General features: G+C 44.3%; 1 protein-coding gene across 2 annotated transcripts in view; it reads left to right on the forward strand.

The window, feature by feature from the left end:
• OSBPL5 (oxysterol binding protein like 5) overlaps positions 1-22,163 on the forward strand; it is a gene marked incomplete at its 3' end in the record, with an annotated part of 170,814 nt that overhangs the window by 139,531 nt on the left and 9,120 nt on the right. For both annotated transcript variants that reach the window (XM_082284502.1, XM_082284501.1), the window contains exons 11-18: positions 8,961-9,145; positions 10,486-10,567; positions 11,256-11,354; positions 12,240-12,336; positions 13,262-13,360; positions 14,562-14,659; positions 16,631-16,720; positions 19,359-19,495. In XM_082284502.1, the coding sequence (XP_082140628.1) occupies positions 8,961-9,145; positions 10,486-10,567; positions 11,256-11,354; positions 12,240-12,336; positions 13,262-13,360; positions 14,562-14,659; positions 16,631-16,720; positions 19,359-19,495 (887 nt within the window). The remainder of the gene's footprint in view (positions 1-8,960; positions 9,146-10,485; positions 10,568-11,255; positions 11,355-12,239; positions 12,337-13,261; positions 13,361-14,561; positions 14,660-16,630; positions 16,721-19,358; positions 19,496-22,163) is intronic.

The raw sequence follows: 22,163 nt of genomic DNA on the forward strand, positions 1-22,163 counted from the left end.
CTTTAATAATTCTGCATTATGAACAGCAGCTCTGCTACTGTGCTTTGGTGTGTTTCCAGCATCAGTGATTGCTTTAACCAGTTACTGCATTAAAGATCTGCACAGCACTGGCACATTTGTGGAGCCAGCGGGAGGGGGGATTATTATCCTGAGCATGTGTCCTGGACAATTAGGGTACTCAGCCCTTGTGTGATACAAAATACGACACTTTCCTTTTTTTATTATGCATGGAACATCCTTTTTTTTGTGTTTGAATGGAGGATTTGAGCCACTTGATTGCTAAATGTCGGTTGCTTATCAGAAAGCCATTTCTCATGACATTTAACAGCAGGAGGATGCATTTCTGTTCCACATAAGAGCCTTGTTAGCTGGATGTCACTGTGACACCTCCGAGGAAGGCAGTGATAGAGAGCTGGGGGAACCAAGTGTGCTGTGTGAGAATCAGTCTGAGCAGGCAGCAGAGGAACTCTGCTCTGAGCACTTGCTTGCCCATGGCTTTGAACAAGGAAGCTGATGTTTTGTCTTTGCTTCAAAGAAATGCACTGCTAGAAAGCTATTTTTTTTCTTAGAGTCACAGACTCAGAATCATTTAGATTGTAAAAGACCCTTTAGATCAACACGTTCAACTACTAACCCAGCACTGCCAAGTCCACCACTGAACCATGTCCCTCTACATCTACATGGCTTTTAAGTTCCTTCAATTATGGTGACTCCATCACCATCTGTTCCAGGCCAGTTCCAATGCATGACGATTCTTTCAGTGGAGAAATTTTTGCTAATATCCAATCTAAACTTCCCCTGGTATAACTTGAGGCCACTTCCTCTTCTCCTATCACTCGCTCACCTCTCTGCAACCTCCTTTGAGGTAGTTCTAGAGAGTGATAAGGTCTTCCCTCAGCCTCGTTTTCTTCAGGCCAAACCACCAAAGTTCCCTCAGCTGCTCCTCACAGGACTCGTGCTCCAGACCCTTCACGAGCCTCTTATGCTCTTCTTTCAATGTTTTCCTGAAAGTGTACTACTAATATGGACCAAAAAAAAATACAGTCAAATATATCCTAATTACACCCAACTTCTCTTTTGTGCATTTTTCCTCTCAAATCCCCTTGCAGCCACACAGCAAATTATAAATGGGTTCAAATGGGGGATTTTGAATATAAATGTGCAACTAAGCAGCAGCAAAATGAAAGCAAACTTAATTTTTATCAGCTACTTATTCTGAAATGACCTTTTGCCACATGAAAAGCTTGTCCTAGAAGCATTGGTATGGCAGGCTGATACACAAACCTTACAGGCTACACTGATGTGTGGGTGTGGGTGTGTGTGAGAGAAAGAGAGAGGCCTCTGCAGTTTTACATTAAAATAAGAAAAAAATGCACTACAAAGCAAGTGGAAAAGACTGCATTTCTGTTGTAGAGTGACACTATGTGTAGCATTAAATAAGGCTCTCTGTAGTGTGTCTGCTCAGGCACTGGTAGCATCCAGTGGGTTTCCAAAAAGAATTGCCATGTCACCTTGGCCGTTAGGTGTTTTGTAAGATTTCTTCAAGAGATGGGGCTATCATCACCTGGCCATACAGGTAGGACTGGTTTTTGAGTCTGAATTCACTGGTGAAAGGAATGTAGACAAAAAGAGGTTTTGTGCAATGATGTAGCTCCTCTGGGTGGAGATGTACCAAGGTAAACACATGCCAATAGTAATGTCAGTCTGTCAGTCGTCCTCTTAAATTGAAACTGCCCGTGTGTGTGCAATTTGGGTGTCACAGGACAATGATCACAAGCTGGCACTGTTAAATTTTCAGCTTGGCTTTGAGGGCTCATCTGAAAGATATGCACGTGGGTAGGTGCACATCTGTGCTTTTGGAAGGTGTTTGTGCATTTGGCCAGTTGCAGTTTTGCCTTGTTTGTGGTTGGAATGTGAAGGCAGAGAAAGGTGTCAGAAGAACTTCGAGATTGCAAAAGTTGCCTAGAACACGAAATAGACACTTAAGTAGGTAGATTGATAACAGAAGAATCCCCCATTTTTTTCCAAGCTTTTAGTTTTAACAAGTTGTAATGAAGAGCGGAAAGAACTCCACTACTAAAGAAGTAGTAAAGTAGGTATGTTTTATTCCAGCGCTGGGACACATGGGGGATCGCTCCTCCAAAGCCATGCGTGCCGACAGCTGCATTCAGCTCGGTATTTATTGGGTTACAAGTTCCAAATTCATTAAGTTTTGCAACACACCTATACATACTCATCACCTAGCCCTGCCCAGCCTCGCCTCATATTATAATGAGCCCAAAAGTCATTTGCATCCATGTTGCACTTGCGAAGTGTTGTTTGGTGTTTTTTGGTAGGGGTCTCCGAGGGTCTTTTTGATGAAGTCAGGAGGTCTTCCTCGTCCTGAGCTTTTCACCTTTCTCTCCTGCACATGTTCTTTTGTACCCCTGGCCTTTGAGACTGGTTTGAGCTAGTTCACAGGATATCTGTCTGAGACTCCCCCTGGTTTTATCAGAGGTCTCTTATCTTTTCTTCCTGCCCTGGTATGCTGACCAAGCTGGATGCGTTGTTCCTGACAAACTAATTCTCCTGCTTCCCATCCCCGTGATTCAATAAAAAGGGTTATTTGAAATTATTTGAGGTTGTTCATATCTTCCTGCACCTTCTTCTCTTCCTGTTTTTGCTCATCCCTTGTGCAGTGATTCATTCTGAGTAACACTTTGTCTAGCAATTTCAACATGGCATTAATATATATTGACAATACATGCACACTTGAGAACCTGGATAAATAAAGAGAGTTCTGACAGACCCATGTGCATTGTAAGCCCTAGCTGATGCTGTGGTATTCCATTTATCCTTGGAGGTTCAAGGCGTGTATTGCATCAGACTGTCAAAAGAAGAATGGTACAAAAATGGAAAAGCAATTAAAGTAACAGAGCTTTGTTGTTCCTCAGTTTGAAATTCCATCAGCCTGCAAGCCCTGTAGGACTGGTAAATTCGCTGTGACTGTAGGGCTGATTAGGAGCCAACATGGTGGCAATGCTCAGGTGGTGAAAACGAATGTTTAGTGATTTACACCACCTGAAAATCCTGTTGTGATGTGCTATGCCCTCTCCCAAACCAAAGTCCATTCCAAAAGTGGATCTGTGCCCTTTTTCTCATAGAGATCTCTTGCCTAAAATCAGTAGAAAGTCTAAGTATTCTCTTTCCCTGATAAACTATGAAGCCTAGGATACATTAAAATGACATTTGTATTTGAAAATTTAGTTTAATTTACCTTCTCTGGTGGCTTGAAAGGCCCATTCCTCCATGTTGCACATCTCGTGGACCCATTGAATGCATAGGAACTACACAGGGCTGAAACCACAGCATGATCCCTGGCTTTTTTTACCTACACTTCTGCTGCAAAGGGCTCTGAGCAGCACTGGCAGGTGCTGGAGTTTTTGTGCCTCTCACCTGGCAGTGGGCCTTTGCCATATTGATACACCAGTTTGTGTTGTCTAGAACTTGGAGGACTGCTTCTATTCTCTGTTGATTACTTGTTTACCTCCTACGTTTTTTTGCATATATCCTAGTGAATCTTACAGTCTCTCATTTGCAGAGAATGGGATTGAGAGGAGCTTCTTCTGTAACGCAGTACTTGTGCTCAAGGCACGAGCTCTGGCGTGCCCCAGGTCAGAGAGAGTCCAGCTGCATTACTTCTGCGCGTCACTGAAGCAACTTCGGCATCAGGAAAAGAGCTGCTGGCTGGGCTGGCTTGCTGGCATCTTTGCAGAGGGAACACGGCAGGAGCAGATGGTACCAGCTCACATTAGCTCAGAGACAAAGGAAGAGAGAGGCTGTTCTGGTCTGACTCCTAACAGGTTCATTGTTAGAAGTTTCGCAACCTGAATAAGCTCCGAAGGGATGGAATGCGATGGGAGCCTCCCCCGGGGCTCGTCCTCAGTTTTATAGGGAATTTGAAAACCGTGGTGGAAGGGGAAAACAACCAATGAGTTACAAGCCAGGGGGAGGATACAATTTAACAAGAACCACTGGGGGAAACCGAGAGGCGGGAGTTATAACAGAACCAATGAACAACCGAGTAACCGAGAATTTTCTCGAACCGGGGGAGGCGGCTTGTACCCGGGCACCACCCGGGGGGGTGCAGCTTAGGCTTCTGAGCCGCCCCTCGACCCACCCTCTGAGTCTGCTCTTCGGGAAACTTGATCCAGGGAATGGGCTGGGATTGTTTGGCATCATGCTGCCCCAGCCCCGCAGTGGGATGGGTCGCTGCAACATCTCCTCCTTTTTTATTACCTTGAAATGAGGCGGAAGGCTTAAGGGATTTCAAAACCAAACACTTAAAAATGGGAAGGGCTAATAAAATTAACAACTCTGTAAAGAAACCCCATACAATGTCCTTGATCATGGAAGGAATCCAGCTGCTGGAGCTCCCGGTGCACAGGAGGAGCTGCAGCAGCAGGTGGGACAGCAGGTAGGATGTCATCACGCAGTCACGGGTGGTAACTTTAGGAAAAGTGTAACACAAATAAAATGAATACAAATACAATTAACTTAAATAACAATGACTCCCTTGGACTCCCCCTCTTTCAAAACAAATCTGAGGGGTCATTTTGGGAAGGCAGACACATTTTAAGGAGACTGGGAGGTGGAGGGTTTGTTTTTCAGGCCTGGAGGAGGAGTCTTTTTTCCAGGTGGCTTGGTTTTTCTTCTTTTCCAGGCTGTGGCAGCTTCTTTTGTTCGCTTGGCATCCACAGGTGGTCTCAAAAAGGGTTTGATCCACTTCCCAGGGATCCATCTTGGACTCTCTGGGGTGGAAACACATCCATAGCCTCTACCCCGGGTGACTAGGGGGTACAGGCCACGTATTTGTAAAGTATCAGGGTCTTTTATTAGGACCTCAGGTCTCTCAGTGAGTTTATGTTTGGCAGAGTTTGTGAGGTGTCTCAGGATAGGAGGATCAGGTTCCTCATAGGAACAGTTTAAAAAGTTCAAAGTGAACAACGCTTTGGAAAGTCTTATGATGGGGGCAGTGATCTTACTGCTGCCTTTTTGTTGTTCAAGCAGTCTTTTTAGTGTTTGATGCTTTCTTTCTACTATGGCTTGGCCTGTGAGCAAGTGAGGGATGCCAGTGATATGATCCACATCCCACTGACTCGTGAATGTTTTTAACTCTGCAGAGGTGTACGCTGGGCCATTGTCAGTTTTTATTTTATTTGGTGTCCCCAACACAGTGAAAGCCTGTACTAGGTGGTTGATGACATCTTTGGCCCTCTCCCCACGGTGGGCTGAGGCAAAGGTTGCTCCAGAAAAGGTATCCACAGAAACATGAATATATTTCTGGCAGCCAAATTGGGGGAAGTGGGTGACATCTGTTTGCCATACCTCACAACTGCCTAGGCCTCGGGGGTTAACCGCTTGACCTAATGATGGAAGATGATGTTTCTGGCAGTTGGGGCATGTCGCCACAATGGCTTTTGCCTGGTCTCTAGTGAGGTGGAACATTCAAATGAGAGCTGGAGCATTCTGATGGAACGTTGCATGGCTCAGCTGGGCTTGCTGGAATCTGTTAGGCAGATTCACTAACTCGATGGGCATAGCTAGGGCATCTGCTCTCCTGTTCCCTTCAGCTATAAATCCTGGCAGGTCAGTGTGTGATCTCATATGCATGTCATAGAATGGGTGCTTTCGGTGGGAGATCAGTTGAATCAATTTCGAAAGCAAATTGTGAATTTTTGGGTTTGCAACCTCCTTTAGTAAGGTTCTCTCTGCCCTGGAAACTACACCTGCTACATAGGCCGAATCAGTTATCAAATTAAATGATTCACTGAACCACTCAAATGCTCTGACCATGGCTGCAAGTTCTGCCACTCGTGGGGATCCTTCAACTACCTGCACATCAGACTCCCACTTCTGAGTGCAGGGATCCTTCCATGTGATGACAGACTTACAGGAATGACCAGAGCCATCTGAAAAGATTGTCAAGGCATTTAATGGTTTTCTGCTTTGAATTTCTTTTGGAATCAGTTTGAAGACCAAAGTAAACAGTCTGTGTTTTGGATGGTGTATAGAAATTTGGCCTGTGTAGCTGTCTAGGGCCTATTGGAGGTGCTCATTGTTTTGAAGGAGGTTATCAAGTGAATCGGTTGTCAGTGGTAGGTAGATGTATGTAAAGTCACACCCTGCAAGGGTGCGGAGGCGGGATCTAGCTTTCATCACCAACTGAGCCATGAGCTCCTGTGATGTTGTGATACTTTGGGACGGCTGGTGTGAGAGGAAAACCCACTCAATGATTAACAGGGGATCACTCTGCACCTCATCCCACCAAAATACCAGCCCTTGAAGATATGGCATTTCCCCTAACACAATAAATTGAAAAGGCAGACCTGGGGCATAGCAGTGTGCCTGCCCTGATGACAGCGCTTCCTGTACCTTACAGATGGACTGTCTTGCCTCCTCTGTTAGATGCCTGGGTGATGTGAGGTCATCTTTCCCTCGCAGGAGGTTGAACAGAGGAGTGATATCTTCTGTCGTCAGCCCTAGGAGCGGCCTCACCCTATTTATGGACCCACAGAGCTGATGGAGTTCCTGCAAGGTCTTAGGGTTATCATTAATTTTGACTTGTTGGGGAACCACAGTCTGTTCATGGATTTGCAGTCCAAGGTATTGAAATGGAGAGGTTTTCTGGACCTTTTCAGCCTGGATTTCAAATCCATTTGCCTCTAAGGCCTCGATTACCTTCCCCAATGTCTAGTCTAAATAGGATTGGTTAGGAGCACACACCAAAACATCGTCCACGTAGTGGAGCACTATTGCCTTTGCTGCTAACTTTCTGATAGGGGACAGAATGCGAGCTACATACCACTGGCAGATGGTGGGGGAGTTTTTTATGCCTTGCGGCAAAACTTGCCACTGGTAGCGCTGCATGGGAGCCTTTCGGGTGATGGAAGGGACCGAGAAGGCAAACTGGGGTGCATCGTCTGGGTGTAGTGGGATCTGGAAGAAACAGTCTTTAATATCAATGACTGCTACCTTCCACTGCCTGGGGAGCATGGAGGGTGAAGGCATTCCGGGCTGCAGGGGTCCCATGTCCTCTATGACTGCATTTATTTTCTGCAAGTCCTGTGGGAGGTGCCACTTGTCTTTCCCTGGCTTTTTGATTACAAATACCGGGGAATTCCAAGGGCTGTTACATGGTTCGATATTTCCTTTTTTCAATTGCTCCTCCACAAGTGCGGTGAGCGCCTTTAATTTGTCATTTTTCAAAGGCCACTGATCCATCCAGATATGTTTGTCAGAGATCCAATTTAATTTATGGATGGGGCTCTCCGCAGTGGCCTTTACTAAAAATTTTGGGGTTGAGATGGAATTTCAACTTGAGCCCCTCACTGGGACATGAGATCTCTGCCCCACAATGTAAATCCAGAGTTAATTGCAAAAGGACGGACTGATGCTATCTGTCCCTCTGGACCCTCAATTTGGACAACTGCCCTGCTTCTCTGGGCAGATATAGATCCCCCCATACCCGTCACGATACCTTCTGCCAGCTGCAGCTCCCAGTGTGACAGCCAATTGTGGGAAGAAATGACTGTCACGTCTACTCCTGTGTCCATCATTCCTGCCAAGCTGGCAGATGTCTGAGCCTTGGCAAGACAGTCTGCAATTAAGCATGGGTTTGTCGTTCCCAACTACCTCAGCCCAGAAGACAGAGGGGTTGTAGTCCTGTGATGGACTACTGGGCATGAGAATAGCTTGGGCTACAACTCGGTTAGCAGCAAGAAAATAGGGAGGGTTAACACACTGAATATTGACAGTAAACAACCCTTGTGGCCCCACTTGAACAATTTCTGGTGTAACACAAATGTCAGCTGGTGAATATACAACATCTTTTAACACAAATAATATACAGTCTCTCAGATTCTCGCAACTCATGACAATTCTCTGGGGTGTCACCGAGTCCATTTGAGTTGCAGTGGTTGTGGTAACCATTTTTCTAGTGGCAGTTTTATGATTTGTTCCCCCGCATGGCTCTGCCACTCCATGCAGTCCTGTCAGTTTTTTGGCTGCATCCCGTCGGCGGCAGGTGATGACATTTGCCCTGGGGAGACAGCTTGGGAACCCTGATTAATTGGAGCCGGGGCTTGGCAGTTTTGGGCCAAGTGCCCTGGTTCGCCACAATTCACCCAATTAGCATCTCTATTGCCCTGAGATGCTGTTGCATCTGCAGCGGCTGCCGTTCCTATTAAGTTTTTCCCTGTTTTTAAATTTGGCTGATGAATTGGCACCAATGTTGTGCAAGCATGAATCATTTCACTTAAGGTCAGTGGAGGTTCAAATGGAAGACCCAAAATCACTCTTTTACAAGCATCATTTGCATTAGTTTTTGTAATTTTCATTATAATATGCTCTCTTGTTTTCGGATCTTCCACTTGTCTTTCCACTACAAGCCTCAGGTTATCTACAAAATCAATCAAAATCAACCCACCCTCTGAGTCTGCCTCTTTGGGAAACTCGATCCAGGGGATGGGCTGGGATTGATTGGCATCACGCTGCCCCAGCTCTGCAGTGGGCTGGGTCACCACAACACTTCTGCGCATCCACCAGGCCACGGGGATGCTGTAACAGCCCTGGGCATGTCCACACCTCCTGAGGGCTTGCAGAGCAAAGTCCCCTTGGCTGGTGTTGGTCCACATTGGCCCATCACAAGGTAGTGGCTCAGGAAGGAGCACTACAGAGCTGTGCTCTCTGCCTCATGCCAAACTTCACAGACACGCGGGGCTTCCTGCACCACTCACTTCATTGCTTTGGGGATTCATTCCTACTGAGACATCGCTGATGTCTCTCTGCAGTGGTGTAGGAGAGCATTCGCCCTTGTGCCAGGGCCTGGCGTGCGTGGGTGAGCTCGGACCCCCCAGAGAAATGCACCCTCAAGGAATGGTTTTCCTGTTTCTGCCCTGAAGTTCTCTTTGCCTCTGTAGACAGGGGAGTCATCTCAGACAGAAACCGTCTCTGAGGAGAACAAGAGCCTGATGTGGATCCTGCTGAAGCAGCTGCGGCCCGGCATGGACCTGTCACGGGTGGTGCTGCCCACCTTCATCCTGGAGCCACGCTCATTCCTTAACAAACTCTCCGACTACTACTACCATGCCGACCTGCTCTCCCAGTAAGCAGCACTCTGGGTGTGCCTCACCTGGGCACTTTCCTTATATTTGTGAAAATATCTCTTTGTGTGCCAGAAAGGCTCCCAAATAATACTGAGGTCACTGGCTTCAACACAGATGAAGCCAGGCACCAGCTGCAGTGACTCTTTACAGATAGACTGCTGCCAGTGAGGGCCAAGGAGGGAAAAGTTAAACTCCAGACAAACCCACCTTTGCACATGGACGTGTTTGCCACTGTTGGCTGGAACTGATGGGAATTCAGCCAATGCCTTGGAGTTTTGCAGGACAGAGCTGTGCCACTTCCTGGTGTACTTGTGTGCACAGGGAAGAGGACAGAGAGCAACCAAAATTGTCAAGCACTTCTGCTCCCCAAAGCAATATAATTATGATGGTTGATAAAGAAATACAAAACATCTTTTAAAACCGTTGATGAGAGATGCCTGCTGGGAGCAGCAGAGTAGAAAATAGGAGATGTTACGCTTTCAGATAGGACCTGCCTTCTCAATGAGATATGCCTGGTGGATTGTAAAACCAGTGTATTCTAATAGCAGCACTAGTTCCTCATTTTTATTCCATTTTCTCTGGATAATTACAGAATCATGGTATTTTCAAGCCTTGTTTGTCATATTTATACCATCTGAAGTTAAAGAAATAGTTATTCTCAGTGCTGAGATGTAAGAACACTTCAAGAAGTTTGGAGGTTTTGTGAAAAATTTGTTCAATTTGTGGTTTGGATGATCCTTCTGAATGAATTTTGCAATAACTTACCAAAGTTGATTTTTAGATCTGAGTAAGTGGTTGGAAATACCAGGAATTGCCTGTGGTTTTGTTTACTTCCTGCTTCATCTTTGAACATTGTTTGAGGAACTGGCTGAGATGACCTTTTGAAGTCCCTTCCAACCTGAAGTATTGCATGCGATCTCAAAGTACCAATAGAGTTCATGTAGCACATCAGCTTTAAAGACCTTTTATGAAAGAGAAAAACCAAGGAAAAAAAAAAAATTATTTTGGTGGTATAAGTTTGTTTTTATGACTCACTGTTCTACTAGCTGTGCTACAATGCTAGTGTGAGTGGCAATCCCATATTAACCCACTCAAATGTTCAATCAAACCTGATACACCCCAGTAATTTTATTAGTCTTTTTGCAGAAGTGTGGGACAAGGGGTGCCACTTTTTAACATTTTGTACTGTGTGACTGGGAGACACCATTTTCATTGGCAGCAGCACAGAGGTTACTTCCCTTCAGTTGTGGGGAAATACAATTGAAATTGGTGTTATATTGGTAAGAAATTAATGTGATGTGCGACCAGTATAAAGAACATTTTATGTTCTGTTCTGCAGGGCCGTCCTTGAAGATGATGCCTACACTCGAATGAAGCAAGTTTTGAGGTGGTATCTGTCCGGCTTCTATAAGAAGCCAAAGGTAAAGTGAAGCATGAAGTTGGGATTGTAATGGACATTGAAATCTTCTGCTATGGTTTTGTTTAACTACTCTATTGCCTCTCCTTTGAGACTTTACCTCTTTTATTGCTCAGAAGACTTTGACCATTACTTTTAAAACTGGGGTTGCATTTGGTTTCAGAGCATTTGGTTATTTTTTCCCTATTTAATGAATGCAAAATAGTGGCAATCAACCTCAAAGCCTTTGCAGTGGATAGCTAGAAAGCAAAACTGGTCATCAACAAGTAACATGCCCTGGGATGCAAGATTCTTCCCTTTGCTGAGAGCAGGTCTCCTTTCTCTCTTCAGGCCGATTAGCACCACTGTGCCATGTCCCCACATCAGTATGCACTGATGTGGAGACATGCTATGTAGAGTAGCAGCAGTAGTAAAGTTCAATCATCTTGTTAGGCTTTGACTGGGCAGTATTAAATATTAAGTTGGTGAGAATAGCAGATTAATCCATGGCTCAGATTAAAAATTAGATTAGATTAGATTAGATTAGATTAGATTAGATTAGAAGGATATGTGACCAATTCTTCAGTTTTTATTCTTGTGATTGACTTTGTCTAAAACATTAGAGGAAAAATTATTATATTGTTTTGTGGCCATCTGTAGCATTGGATTGCAAATCTTCATTTGTAGCAGGTTTTGATTACTTGGTTTTTCAGGGAATAAAAAAGCCATACAACCCTATTCTGGGAGAGACATTTCGCTGCTGTTGGTTTCACCCTCAGACGAACAGTCACACATTTTACATAGCAGAACAGGTAAGTTGCTTTGGATGCTCAGGTGTTGCAAACACCAACCTGCTTGCACCTCTATGCATAGAAACACACTACTCGTCTCACTCTAGGAGAGGAACCTGGAGCTCTGTGTAAACAGTCAGAGCAGAACATGGGGTAACTGCACGGCTGCTGATCTTTTTTCTTTTCAGATGCACGGAAATTTTGTGAGGTTTGCTGGGCACTCAAGAGTATAAAAGCAGGTCTCCCATATATAATATCAGCTTCTTCAATAAAGACCTTTTCCATGGGATTCTCCCCTACTGTTTTCTTCTTGTTAATAAATGGGGGTTGTGTTGCCTCTGTCAAAAAGGGCATAAAACATACAACAAATTCCTTCCATCTTTTATTTCTAAACTTTCTATGATGATTTTAATAGGAGTAAATAGAGGGCTTATCTCTATGTCTTTGTGATTAAACAGAGGACAGAGCTCATAAGTTAACTGGCCTGACAAATTACAGTTTTGAGTTTTACAGTGTTAGTAAAGGGATCTGAGAACTGTGTTGTCTTTTGTAGAGGGACTCCCTGTTTCACATACATTTTGCTCTGTTTAATCAGATAATTCTAGCTTTGGTAAAATTTTTATTTCAGCCACTGCATGCATTTCATGGAGGTTATTCAAATGCTGCGCTAAAATTCTGCACTGTTCATGTATTGTCTTGAAAACCTTACACTCTACCTGTTGGCCTAAAGGTGATCTCACATGCACAAGCTCAAGAAAATACAGGGTGGGGAAGAAAGATTAGATGTATAAAGCTCTCATACGTAATGGTGTCATGTATCATGTTCCCCCCCTTTAGTGTGCATCCGCCTCCTCTGCTTGGCCTGTGCAGACTGCTCTAAATGACCTTTGCCTGATTTTATCCTAGGTGTCCCATCACCCACCAGTGTCAGCTTTTCACGTCAGCAATAGGAAGGATGGATTCTGCATTACTGGGAGCATTCTAGCTAGGTCCAAGTTCTATGGTAAGGCATTAAGTCTAGGCCTCTGCCAGGTAATGTTGTGGCATCCATTTCGGTTTGTTTTTCAATAATTTCTGGGTGTATTGAGGGTTAGGAACAAAGAAATGGTTGACAACTATATCACCAGGATAGCCTGATTCCTTGTCTTGGCTCTCCTGAGTCTGCTCCATTTCCACCATTTCAGTGTGACACCACTCTGATGTTAAATAAAAAATCAGATAGAAAGATTGAGAGCTTTAAAAATCTGTTTTTCATAAGGCAAAGGCTCATAAGAATGTGTGGGCTTGTCAGTAAGCACTGGCTCATGGATGAGTCACTTTATAGCTCTGTGAACACCCCAGCCAACAAACGCAAAAGCCTCTGAATACATTTAAGCCTTTATCTGGCTGCCAGACTCTTGAGAGTTGAACGCCAGAGCTTCAAAATGCCCTCCAGTCTTTTGATGTCAATGGAAACAGCACAACTCCAGGCTCTGAAACAGCGTTGCTATTTGAAATAGTTTTTTTGTGTAGACAAACATTTCTTAATTACTGTCCTCTGCTAAGAGTGTTTGCTGACACAGTTTTAGTCTTTGCTGTCCTGCTGGCAATTTCATTTGTCATTTGGGATCATCCACAACTAGAAAAGTTGTGAGAACAGGAGGACCTGAGAAATTGCTTAGCTCCCAACTAATGACCTGTTTAATCTACTGCTATTTCAGCAAGAGGGGCTAAGTGCCAGAGCAAGTAAGAGCAGTACAGAAGAGTTTGTTACAACTGTCTGCCTCCAGCTGTGCATGGTTTGCAGGGTCCTGAATTACGAGCATTTCACATCTCTTCTTTCATTAGCGACCTACATTTAAATGGAAATGCTTTTTCTAAAGTAGGAGGAGGGACCAAGTATAATGTGCATTTTTTAAGGTGTATGTATTTGTTTTTTTAAATTCTAGGCAATTCACTTTCTGCGCTGCTGGATGGGAAAGCAAAGCTTATGTTTCTAAACAGAGGGGAAGACTATATAATCACTATGCCATATGCCCACTGTAAAGGTAAGGTAGGACTCTTCAAATAGGAAGCAAACAGAGTAACAAAATGGTGTCTTCCTGTCTAAGTTTGCATTGGCTCTCCCCTCTCAAGTAGCTGACACCACAGGGACTGGTAACTCCGGAGAGCTCCACACCAGTCATAGCGCTCAGCAGCGAGATAATCCTCGCGGAAGTCTTTCTGGTTTATCTGTGTGTAGCCCAGGAGAGAATTATGTCCATCAATGTTAGTTTTCACGCTATGCAGAAACAGAAAAATACTGGGTACATGCACTGCAGATAAAGTGAAGATGGAAAGAATAAGACTACATTTCTGAGCTTCTGAGGATAACAAGTTTTTTCTTGTGTTAACACTGAAATTGTTTGATACATTTTCTGGCTTTTTGAAAATAAAGGGAATTCCTGACTTCTCTTGCCATTTCTTTGTTACTCTAATCATTGTATTTCTCAGAGTATGAGCTGCCTCAGTGAGGCTGACACCTGCTGCTGTGTGGCTTTGCTCTGTGGAGCCAGTGTGTGCTGAGGTTGAGGCATGGCTGCTGATTCACTGCTCCTCAGGAAGCATTGCACCACAGAGATAAAATCAGCAGTTGAATCCAGTTTTGGGGTTTAAATATTTTTTAACTTGGCACATTGACTTCTAAGCTTATGTTTAGAAGGGCCTGGGTACCTGAAAACAGTAACCTCATAATATCATGCCCTCTGGGAAGTATTCCTGTGCTTAAATCTTTTTCTTACAAATTTTTCTTTTTCTGCAAATGACCTCTTCAGCAAATGGTAAACATCTCTGAGAAGTCCCCTGCATGACCTCTAGTCTCCCAGATTGTGGTGAATCTATTACAACTTCTCTCTTCTTCAGTCACCCTGAGAGAGCTGGCTGGGTCTGTTTAAGCACTAGTATGAATGAGGTTGCTAGGTACAACTTTCCTTATCTTTCCTGGCCCGCTTTCAGCTTGCCACAGGTGCACTAACAGCACCTGTCAGTCAAGCTATTTCCTAGCTGGTGTTATAAATGGGGAATATGGGCTGAGGGGGAGATCCTTCATGCTTATAGTAAACAGCCATTTCCTAGAAACCTCCAGTTCTGTCTTTTCAAAACTTTAAGCCAAGTAATGAATTTCACAGTGTGTTGGCAAGACCCAGGTTGACTTGAGACAGCAGGTTGCTTCCATTGGGGCCTCTCTTAAGCCTGTTTTTTCCCTTTCAGGACTTTTATATGGTACCATGACAATGGAGCTTGGAGGGAAAGTTACCATTGACTGTGAGAAAACTAACCACAGGGCAGAACTGGAATTCAAACTAAAGGTAAGAGACATTGTGGCCCCCATTTTGAGTGGGTCTCAGGCTTGACCCTGCATCCCAGGCAGGGTTTGACCATACACACCAGATCAGTTCTATACCAGCAATATATGTCAGCACCAGGGTGGGACCTGCCTGGAGAGAAGGTATCACCCTGTAGTCAGTTCTGCCTTATGCAATTCAAAATGACCTCAGAAAGCCTTAGTTTTGCATGACTTTTTCACTACCAGTGGCTACTGGCCTAATTTTGTTCCAAAAGTTTGGCTTCTATTTAGGCAGGGACCATTAGTTTTGCTTGTGAAATACAGTGAGTGTACAAAGTACTTTGAGACAAGTTAGGGCGTGGATCTTTGGGGTAGCTCTCCAGCAGCCATCACACCTGTACTCTTACCTTGCAGGGGTTATGGTGAGCTGCACCTTGTGTTTCTCAGGGCTACAGGACCTTGCCCTGATGGCAAGGTGAGAGCCCATTGTCAGGCAGGTAACTCTAAGTGCCTGTCACACTGGCAAGTCTTGCACTGACTTGTTCATGTAGCTGGTCCCTCCCCTAGAAAGCCTGATGATGCAAGTTTGTGGTCTGCAGACATCTTTGAGCATTCCTGTTATTAGATGTGTTAAAATTTGGGAGGGAAAGTGGCAACTTGTAACTTTTCTTGGGCAGTTAGGTTGCTTTTTAAGGAGCATCCATTTCCCTTCTGCTCCAACAAACAATTTCTTGCCTGAGCATAAAATGAAAGAACGAGAACTAAGAGACTGCAGGACTTCAGAGCTGCAGCCTTAGCCAACAAAAATGTGAGAGATCACTGGAATTAGGGGAAGCTTTTGCAAGCTGTGAGTTTTTTGAGGGCAATTATATTTTTCTGTCTTTATTTGCCCTTACAAAGGGAACTCTTGCTCCATGTACTTCTCTGACATTTGTACATGCTTGTCTTTAAAACCTGTTCTTCCCATAGGCCTGGTGTACTGGCTTATGGACAGTGAGATATTTCCCTGATTTGGGGGAATTGCATCTCAAACCTGCAAACACTTCAGAGCTTAAAGTGCTTCCTTTTTGGCTTGAAAACAGTATACTTCATACAAATGTATCTCAGCAAGTTGCCATGACTTAATTACATACTCTTCTTGCATCATTTCCTTGCTATTTTTAGTAGAATTGTGAGAAGGTAAACGCCGTAACTTTGTTTTTAATTTGGCTATGTACCTGTACAATTCGGCTATGTACCAATCTGTGCTGGGTTGCACAGATTGATGCTTGAGATAAGTGCAATTATTTTATCCATGGGTGTTGTGTGAAATTTGGGTTTATATTGTTATTTAATACACAGATACACATACACACACACACACACACACACACACAAAGTTTCTCTGCACAAATGTTATTGGAAAGTGCCTGCTAAAATGTCTGAAGAGATGTGTTCTTGTGAATAGAAGAGCTGCTCACATTCTCACTGGTGTTTTCTGTGTTTGGCATCCAGGAGATGGGTGGAATTTTCCATTGTTCTGGGACTTTTTCCTTGACTGGTTTGTGGGGTTTTTTTGCTGCTAACAAGAGCTTCTTCACACACTGCTACACTGCTTTTGCTGTCCCATAAGCAGGAAGAGTCACCACTAGTGCTGCTCCTTTTCTTGGGACAAGGCTGCAAACTGTAATATGATTCTGGACAGTGGGAAGGAGTTGCCCACATACACTTATCCTGATGTCTGGCTGACAATAAATAAGGATATTTCTAATAAAGATGAGGTCTTGCACTCCTGAGTGTTAATACACCTCAAGGCTTATCTCTCTATCTGCAACTACAGTGTTTGTGGTATTACAAGAGGACACAATGTGAAAGTCAAAATCCATGTTCAATTGTGCTTTAACCACAGAAATAGTGGAAGTCAAGCACTTTCTTCCCTCCTATTGCATCACTGTTTGGCTCCCTTCCAGTCCTCACTTTGACCACATTTCCTCTTTCTCTTCTCCCCTGACAGCCCTTCTTCGGTGGCAGCACGAGCATTAATCAGATCTCGGGGAAGATTAAATGTGGAGAGGAACTGCTAGCGAGTCTCACTGGACACTGGGTAACATTTGTTAATTGAAGTTGCTGACCGGTTATGTGCCCATAGCTGCAGGGTTCGGGGGAGGACTGGCAGCTCAGTCAGTCCTGCCAGCCCCAGGGCATGCAGGTGAGACAGCCTGGGCCACACCTCTCAAGGTACTTCCCCACATCATTTATGCTTCAGCTGTCACAACCATCGTACAGTATGAGTAATGATGCACTCCCAGAGCTCGCGGCGAAGCTGGGAATTAGGAACGTCTCCATCAAAGCCAATGGTTCTGTATTTAGGGTCTGAGGCTTAGGACAAGCACTGATGGCAGGAGATAGAGCGTGTATTAGGTGTGATTGCAAAGATCATGAGGCTTACTTTTGTCCAGTGTGTTCAGTATTTCCCCAGTTAGATGGGGATCCTTGAATTCATTATTTTCACAGCAAACCTTTATGGTAAAAGACAGTTGCTACCCTGTTCATCAGTTGAAGGACAGAGACAGAGATTTGGTGAGGGTGCTGGCTGTCTGGGCAGCTCAGAACAGCCAGCAGAGCACCTGGCACCTTTGTGCACCCAGTATACATAAGCGATTCACTCAAAGCTACCCTCAAGCCAAAATCCAGCAAGAATAAAGTTGCACAGTGAATGATGTAGTCTAATTTTGTTTGGAACTCCCAGTACCTGAAACAAAAGCAGTGAGCCCTAGCTTTGGGCTGGACACCTAGGCATTTCCCTCAGCAACATTTGGACATCTACACTATCATTACAGTTGGCCTGTGCTCCCTTTCTAGTCTATAGAAATTGCCACTTCTGAGACAAGGTTTGTCTCATCCTGAAGGAGGTATTTAAAGTAGGCCAGGTGAAATGTGCCTGGATAAAGCCCTTTCTATACTGAAGTCCTAACCACAGTGTAGCCTTGGTACTGGACTCATCCTATCACGCAATCTGTCGTTTTACATAAAAAGCTAATGACCATTTTGAAATTGGGAGATTTGCCCTTTCTACATGTACAAGGGATTTGCTCCTTTCTGAGCTCCCTGTCCTGCAGGATGAGCCCTGTCAGTGGTGAGTTGTGCTGGGCTGTGGAGTACCTTGTCTGCAGTGGGTCCTGCCAACACCACCCATGAGAGCCCCTAATCCAGGGGCCCTGCTGAGCCACATGATTTTGTGTGCTCAGCTCCCAGCCTTCTGCTTATACACTTCTCCCTGGTTCTTTGTCGTGGTTGTTTGTGGTGCACAAAACTGTAGGGACGTATAAAAGAAGCTAAATGGCTTTGGAAGGGTGGCTTCCTAAGTCAGTGCTTGCAGCTGTGTGCTGTGAACAGAGGAGCTGCCATGCAGCAGTAAGGATGGTGTTGGTTCTCTTCCATCCCCACTGGGAGTATTGGCCTGTTCTCCTGGCTTTTCTCTGACACCATCCAGTTTCCTGACAGAAACCTTGCATCTGAAAGGTAAATCCTCTGCCTCAGGACCTGAAAACCCACCTGAATAAAGAAGGGAAGCAAATCACAATGCTTTTCAGTCCTAGGATCACAGCAGGAGCTGAGTGCTTGTATACATGCTTCTTAGAGATGCATGTAGTGGTGCTTGATAATGCCTGCCTGCCTCGTCCTATCCACACTGGGGGTCTCTTGGGGACCTGGGATCAGTCCTAGAACTAGCATACTGGGACATGACAGAGGAAGTCCTGAGGGAGACTTTGAGGAGGAGTGAGAGTTTCTCAGGGTTAAAGGCATTTCACAGCTGAAGATGTGATGACTTTGAGTGACAGTTCAGGGAACAGGGCAGGGGGAGAAATGCAGCCGATGGGATGCAAAGAAGTTAGGCAGCTACAGGCAAAGCCAATAGCCATGACCTGAATAAGACTTACCTGATACTCATACGGTGACCAGGCAGCTGAATGGCACCAATGCACTGCTCAGCAGCTGTAACCATCAGATTCATTCCACTCGCAGTCAGTGTCAGGCTCTTCACTCTGTAAACTTCCTTCTCTGGCTCCATGGCATTGCTGCTCTGTGAGCAAGGCTGGGAAGCAGATTAGCAGAGCAGGGACACAGCAATAATGTCTAGCCAGCCTCAGATCAGCTGGTAGTTGGTTGCCAATTAAATTGGCAAGGAGTAAGGATTGAAGACCCTTGGCGTTTTGAAGTGCTAAATGAAATTTGGGAGCAAGAATAGAAAAACCTGAAACATACACACACAAAAAAAAAAAAGTGGAAGAGATCTCAGCTTTAGCTTTCCTTTCTAGGAGATGGAATTTCAGTAGGCTCTGTGTGAAATTTCAGCATTGAGGAACAGAAGAAATATTGAAAAAGGATCTGGGGATCTTGTTTATATATGCTGGGTGGTAGCTGGGAGAAACAGTGGTGGATGAAGAGCATCTTACGGCTTCTGTGGGCACTCAGGTCTGGGGACAAGACTTAACAGAAGGAACCAGGTTGCTTTCTACTCTGATTAATGATCAATTCAGCCACTGTTTCTGGCAATGCCTTGCCTCATTCATTTCAGAAACTTTCAGGCAGTGAGATTTTATTGGATAGAGGAGGAAAGAAGCCTCCTAATCAACGGGTATCCTTTATCAACATCCAGGAGCAGCTTTGATTTGTCAGGATTAATTTCTGTCTTGGCTTTCTGATTGTCATTAACCTTTCCATTTAATTTTCCTTCTCAGGATGGGGAAGTGCATATAAATGAATTGAAAAATGGGAACACAGAAATGTTCTGGAACCCGACCAGCGAAGTGAGAAGGCAGAGACTGAAGCGCCACATTGTGCTGTTTGAGGAGCAGACAGACTTTGAGTCAGAGAGGTAGGAAGCTTGGGGAACATCTCACTGCTGCTTCTCTGCTGGAAGCAAGGTTCTGATCAGCAGGGCTCCTCCAGTTCCTCAGCACAGTCCTAGAAAGGCAGTGACCTGCTTTGTCAGCACATATTACCCAGCCATTTACCTGATTCTTTCCAGGCTATTGACTCTGGAGTATTGCCATGAAGTACAGCTCTGAAATAGACCTGGGCTGAGAAATAGTGGAGGCTACATTTTATCTGCTTAAAATAACAGTTCCACCTGGACTCCAGAGATCACTGTAACTGCTGGAGTATTTCATGAAAGGGCAGGATGTCATCCTGAGGTTGGGTATCTTGTTAAGAAGGGTTATTTCAACCACAAGCTCTTAAAGTAGATGTAGAAATTGTGGGAACTCCTGGCATCTGCAGAGCAGTACTTTGAACCACATAACAGGATTTTATGAATTAATGTAATTAAAGAGATACTTAACCCTGCCTCATAATCTCAGCTGAGATCTCCAATGAAGTCTGCGCCGGGCTTTGTACGGTGATCTAGGTTACCTAAAAATGTAGTTCTGACTCATGATTTTGTGTCCTGATTTGACCCTGGTCAGATACCAGGTACGCTTGGAAGTTGCTCACTCATTCCCCTCTGCAGCTGGACAGAGGAGAGAAAATTTAATGAAAGGTTCGTGAGTTAAGGACTGAGAGAAAATACTCATCAATTACCGTTGATGGCAAACCACCTCCATAGCATCCCTGTTGCCAAATAGCAGGTTGTGCAAACCCAATACATTTAGGAAAATAAAGGAATGATTAATGCACACTGAACAATTGTTGACCAAGAGCATTATGTTTTGAGCAAAGTTATGTGGATGTGGCTTTAAACAAACTAGGTGTGTTTCCTCAGCACTGTACTCAGCCAGCCCCAGCTGACATCCTGAGCCAACACATGCAGTTGCTGCCTGGCTCTGCATTACATTGTCCACTTCTCCGTGAACATCTGATTTTGGTGTTGGATCACATCGCACTAAAAAGATTCCCCTTTTTATAAAGGTAAAGAAAGAGATTGCATGATAATAAAAACACATGAAGCTTTAGTTTGTTCTGGACAGCAGTGGGCATTATGGGCAATAAAGTCTGTATTTGTAATTTACAGAGAAGATTTGTTAACTCTGCAGAGCAGGGCAGACCACAGTGCGTTTATCTATTCATCTACAGAAGAAGATTCTTTTAAAGGAGAATCGTGGTCTTGTTGGCAAAGAATCTCCAGTTCTCTGTTTACCAGAGTTAGCCGCCAGAGCTGACTCACTTTGCTGACTCACTATTTGTCAGAGATAAATAATTCTACATGTATCCAAAGGAAGGAGGCGAAAGGGAGAGTTACAGAGATCCATAACAGACATTCCAAGCTCCTTATTCTGCTGACAGTTGCATGAATAAATTCCCATCTAGTCCAGGTTATATTCTGCCTGAATTGCTTAGTCTTTCCTGCAGTGCTGAAAATCACCTATTTTTGCAATTGCTGGAGAATCTCTGAAGCTCATACCATCATGCAGCTCACTGTAGAGGGTCTCATTGTCTGACACATGCAGCGCTTGATGGAGTAATTTGCCCTTGTCAGACAGTTCTGTGCTGTCCCTCTAAGGTTCTTGGAATTAAAGGACTCATTCTCTACACCGCTGCATTCCTTAGGACAGGCTTTACACCACCACGGTGTTTTCTGAGGCTGTGATTTTGCTCCTCCCTCCTGCATCCCCATCAATGAGTTTCCTTTCTTTGTTTCTGGGAGAAAAGGTTCATATTGAGAAATATAGGAGTGGCTTGTTAAAAATCAAAGGGAAGGAAGGCATTGCTTTCCGTTCAGTGAATTATCTAAGAGGCTGCATTTTTGGAAGTGCTATGTTAATGTACGGTGATAGAAATATAATGAAAGCTTCAGAATCACTTTTAAATTAAGAGCTTCACCACAAGCTCCAAATTAAATGCAGTAATTAATTCATCTTTTAAATTGCGGACGGGTGTTTTGAGGAGCTGGGAATACTGGAACAGCCTGGATCTCCTGTGCACATTCTAAGCACTAAAGCATACAGTAATGTTTTAGGAGGGCTAGCTGCTAGTCTCAGAAGTATTTCCAATCTGAAATGATGATTAAAGTGCTCTGATTAGAGGAAGTATGGAGAGGCTGATCACAGCTTGCTACAGTAAAAAAAAAGGTGTTGATAAAGGCAGATCCTGTCCCCAGGGCAGATAGTGAGAGCAGATTACATGACAGATCGGGTATCCTTTGGCAGCTGCAAACACATACAAGTGAAAACCTGTGTTGGTGCTTGCAGCTTGTGAGCATGAGGACATGTTGTTGTTTGTGGATTGAATTCGCTTCCTACAGACCTGGTTGCTAATCCTACATAGGAGTACAATGTTGTATGTGAAATTGCAAGATGTGCACATGAATTCATTTTCCAGAGCTTCTGAACTTTAAATATAAAGCCTTTGTTTTGGGGATGGACATTGACACAAAGGCTTCTAAACAGAAATGCCTGAAAGGATGAGAAACAGAACAGATTCTCCATCAATCACCTCTAAAGCGGCCACAGATCTCAGTGAGTTGAACACAACTTCCTTATGACACACACAGACGGCACTGAGGAATTTAATGATTACTGTGGGTGATGTTATCTAAGAGAAGATTA

This window comes from Coloeus monedula (genome assembly GCF_965178545.1).
Source record: "Coloeus monedula genome assembly, chromosome: 6".
Taxonomy (NCBI): Eukaryota; Metazoa; Chordata; class Aves; order Passeriformes; family Corvidae; genus Coloeus; species Coloeus monedula.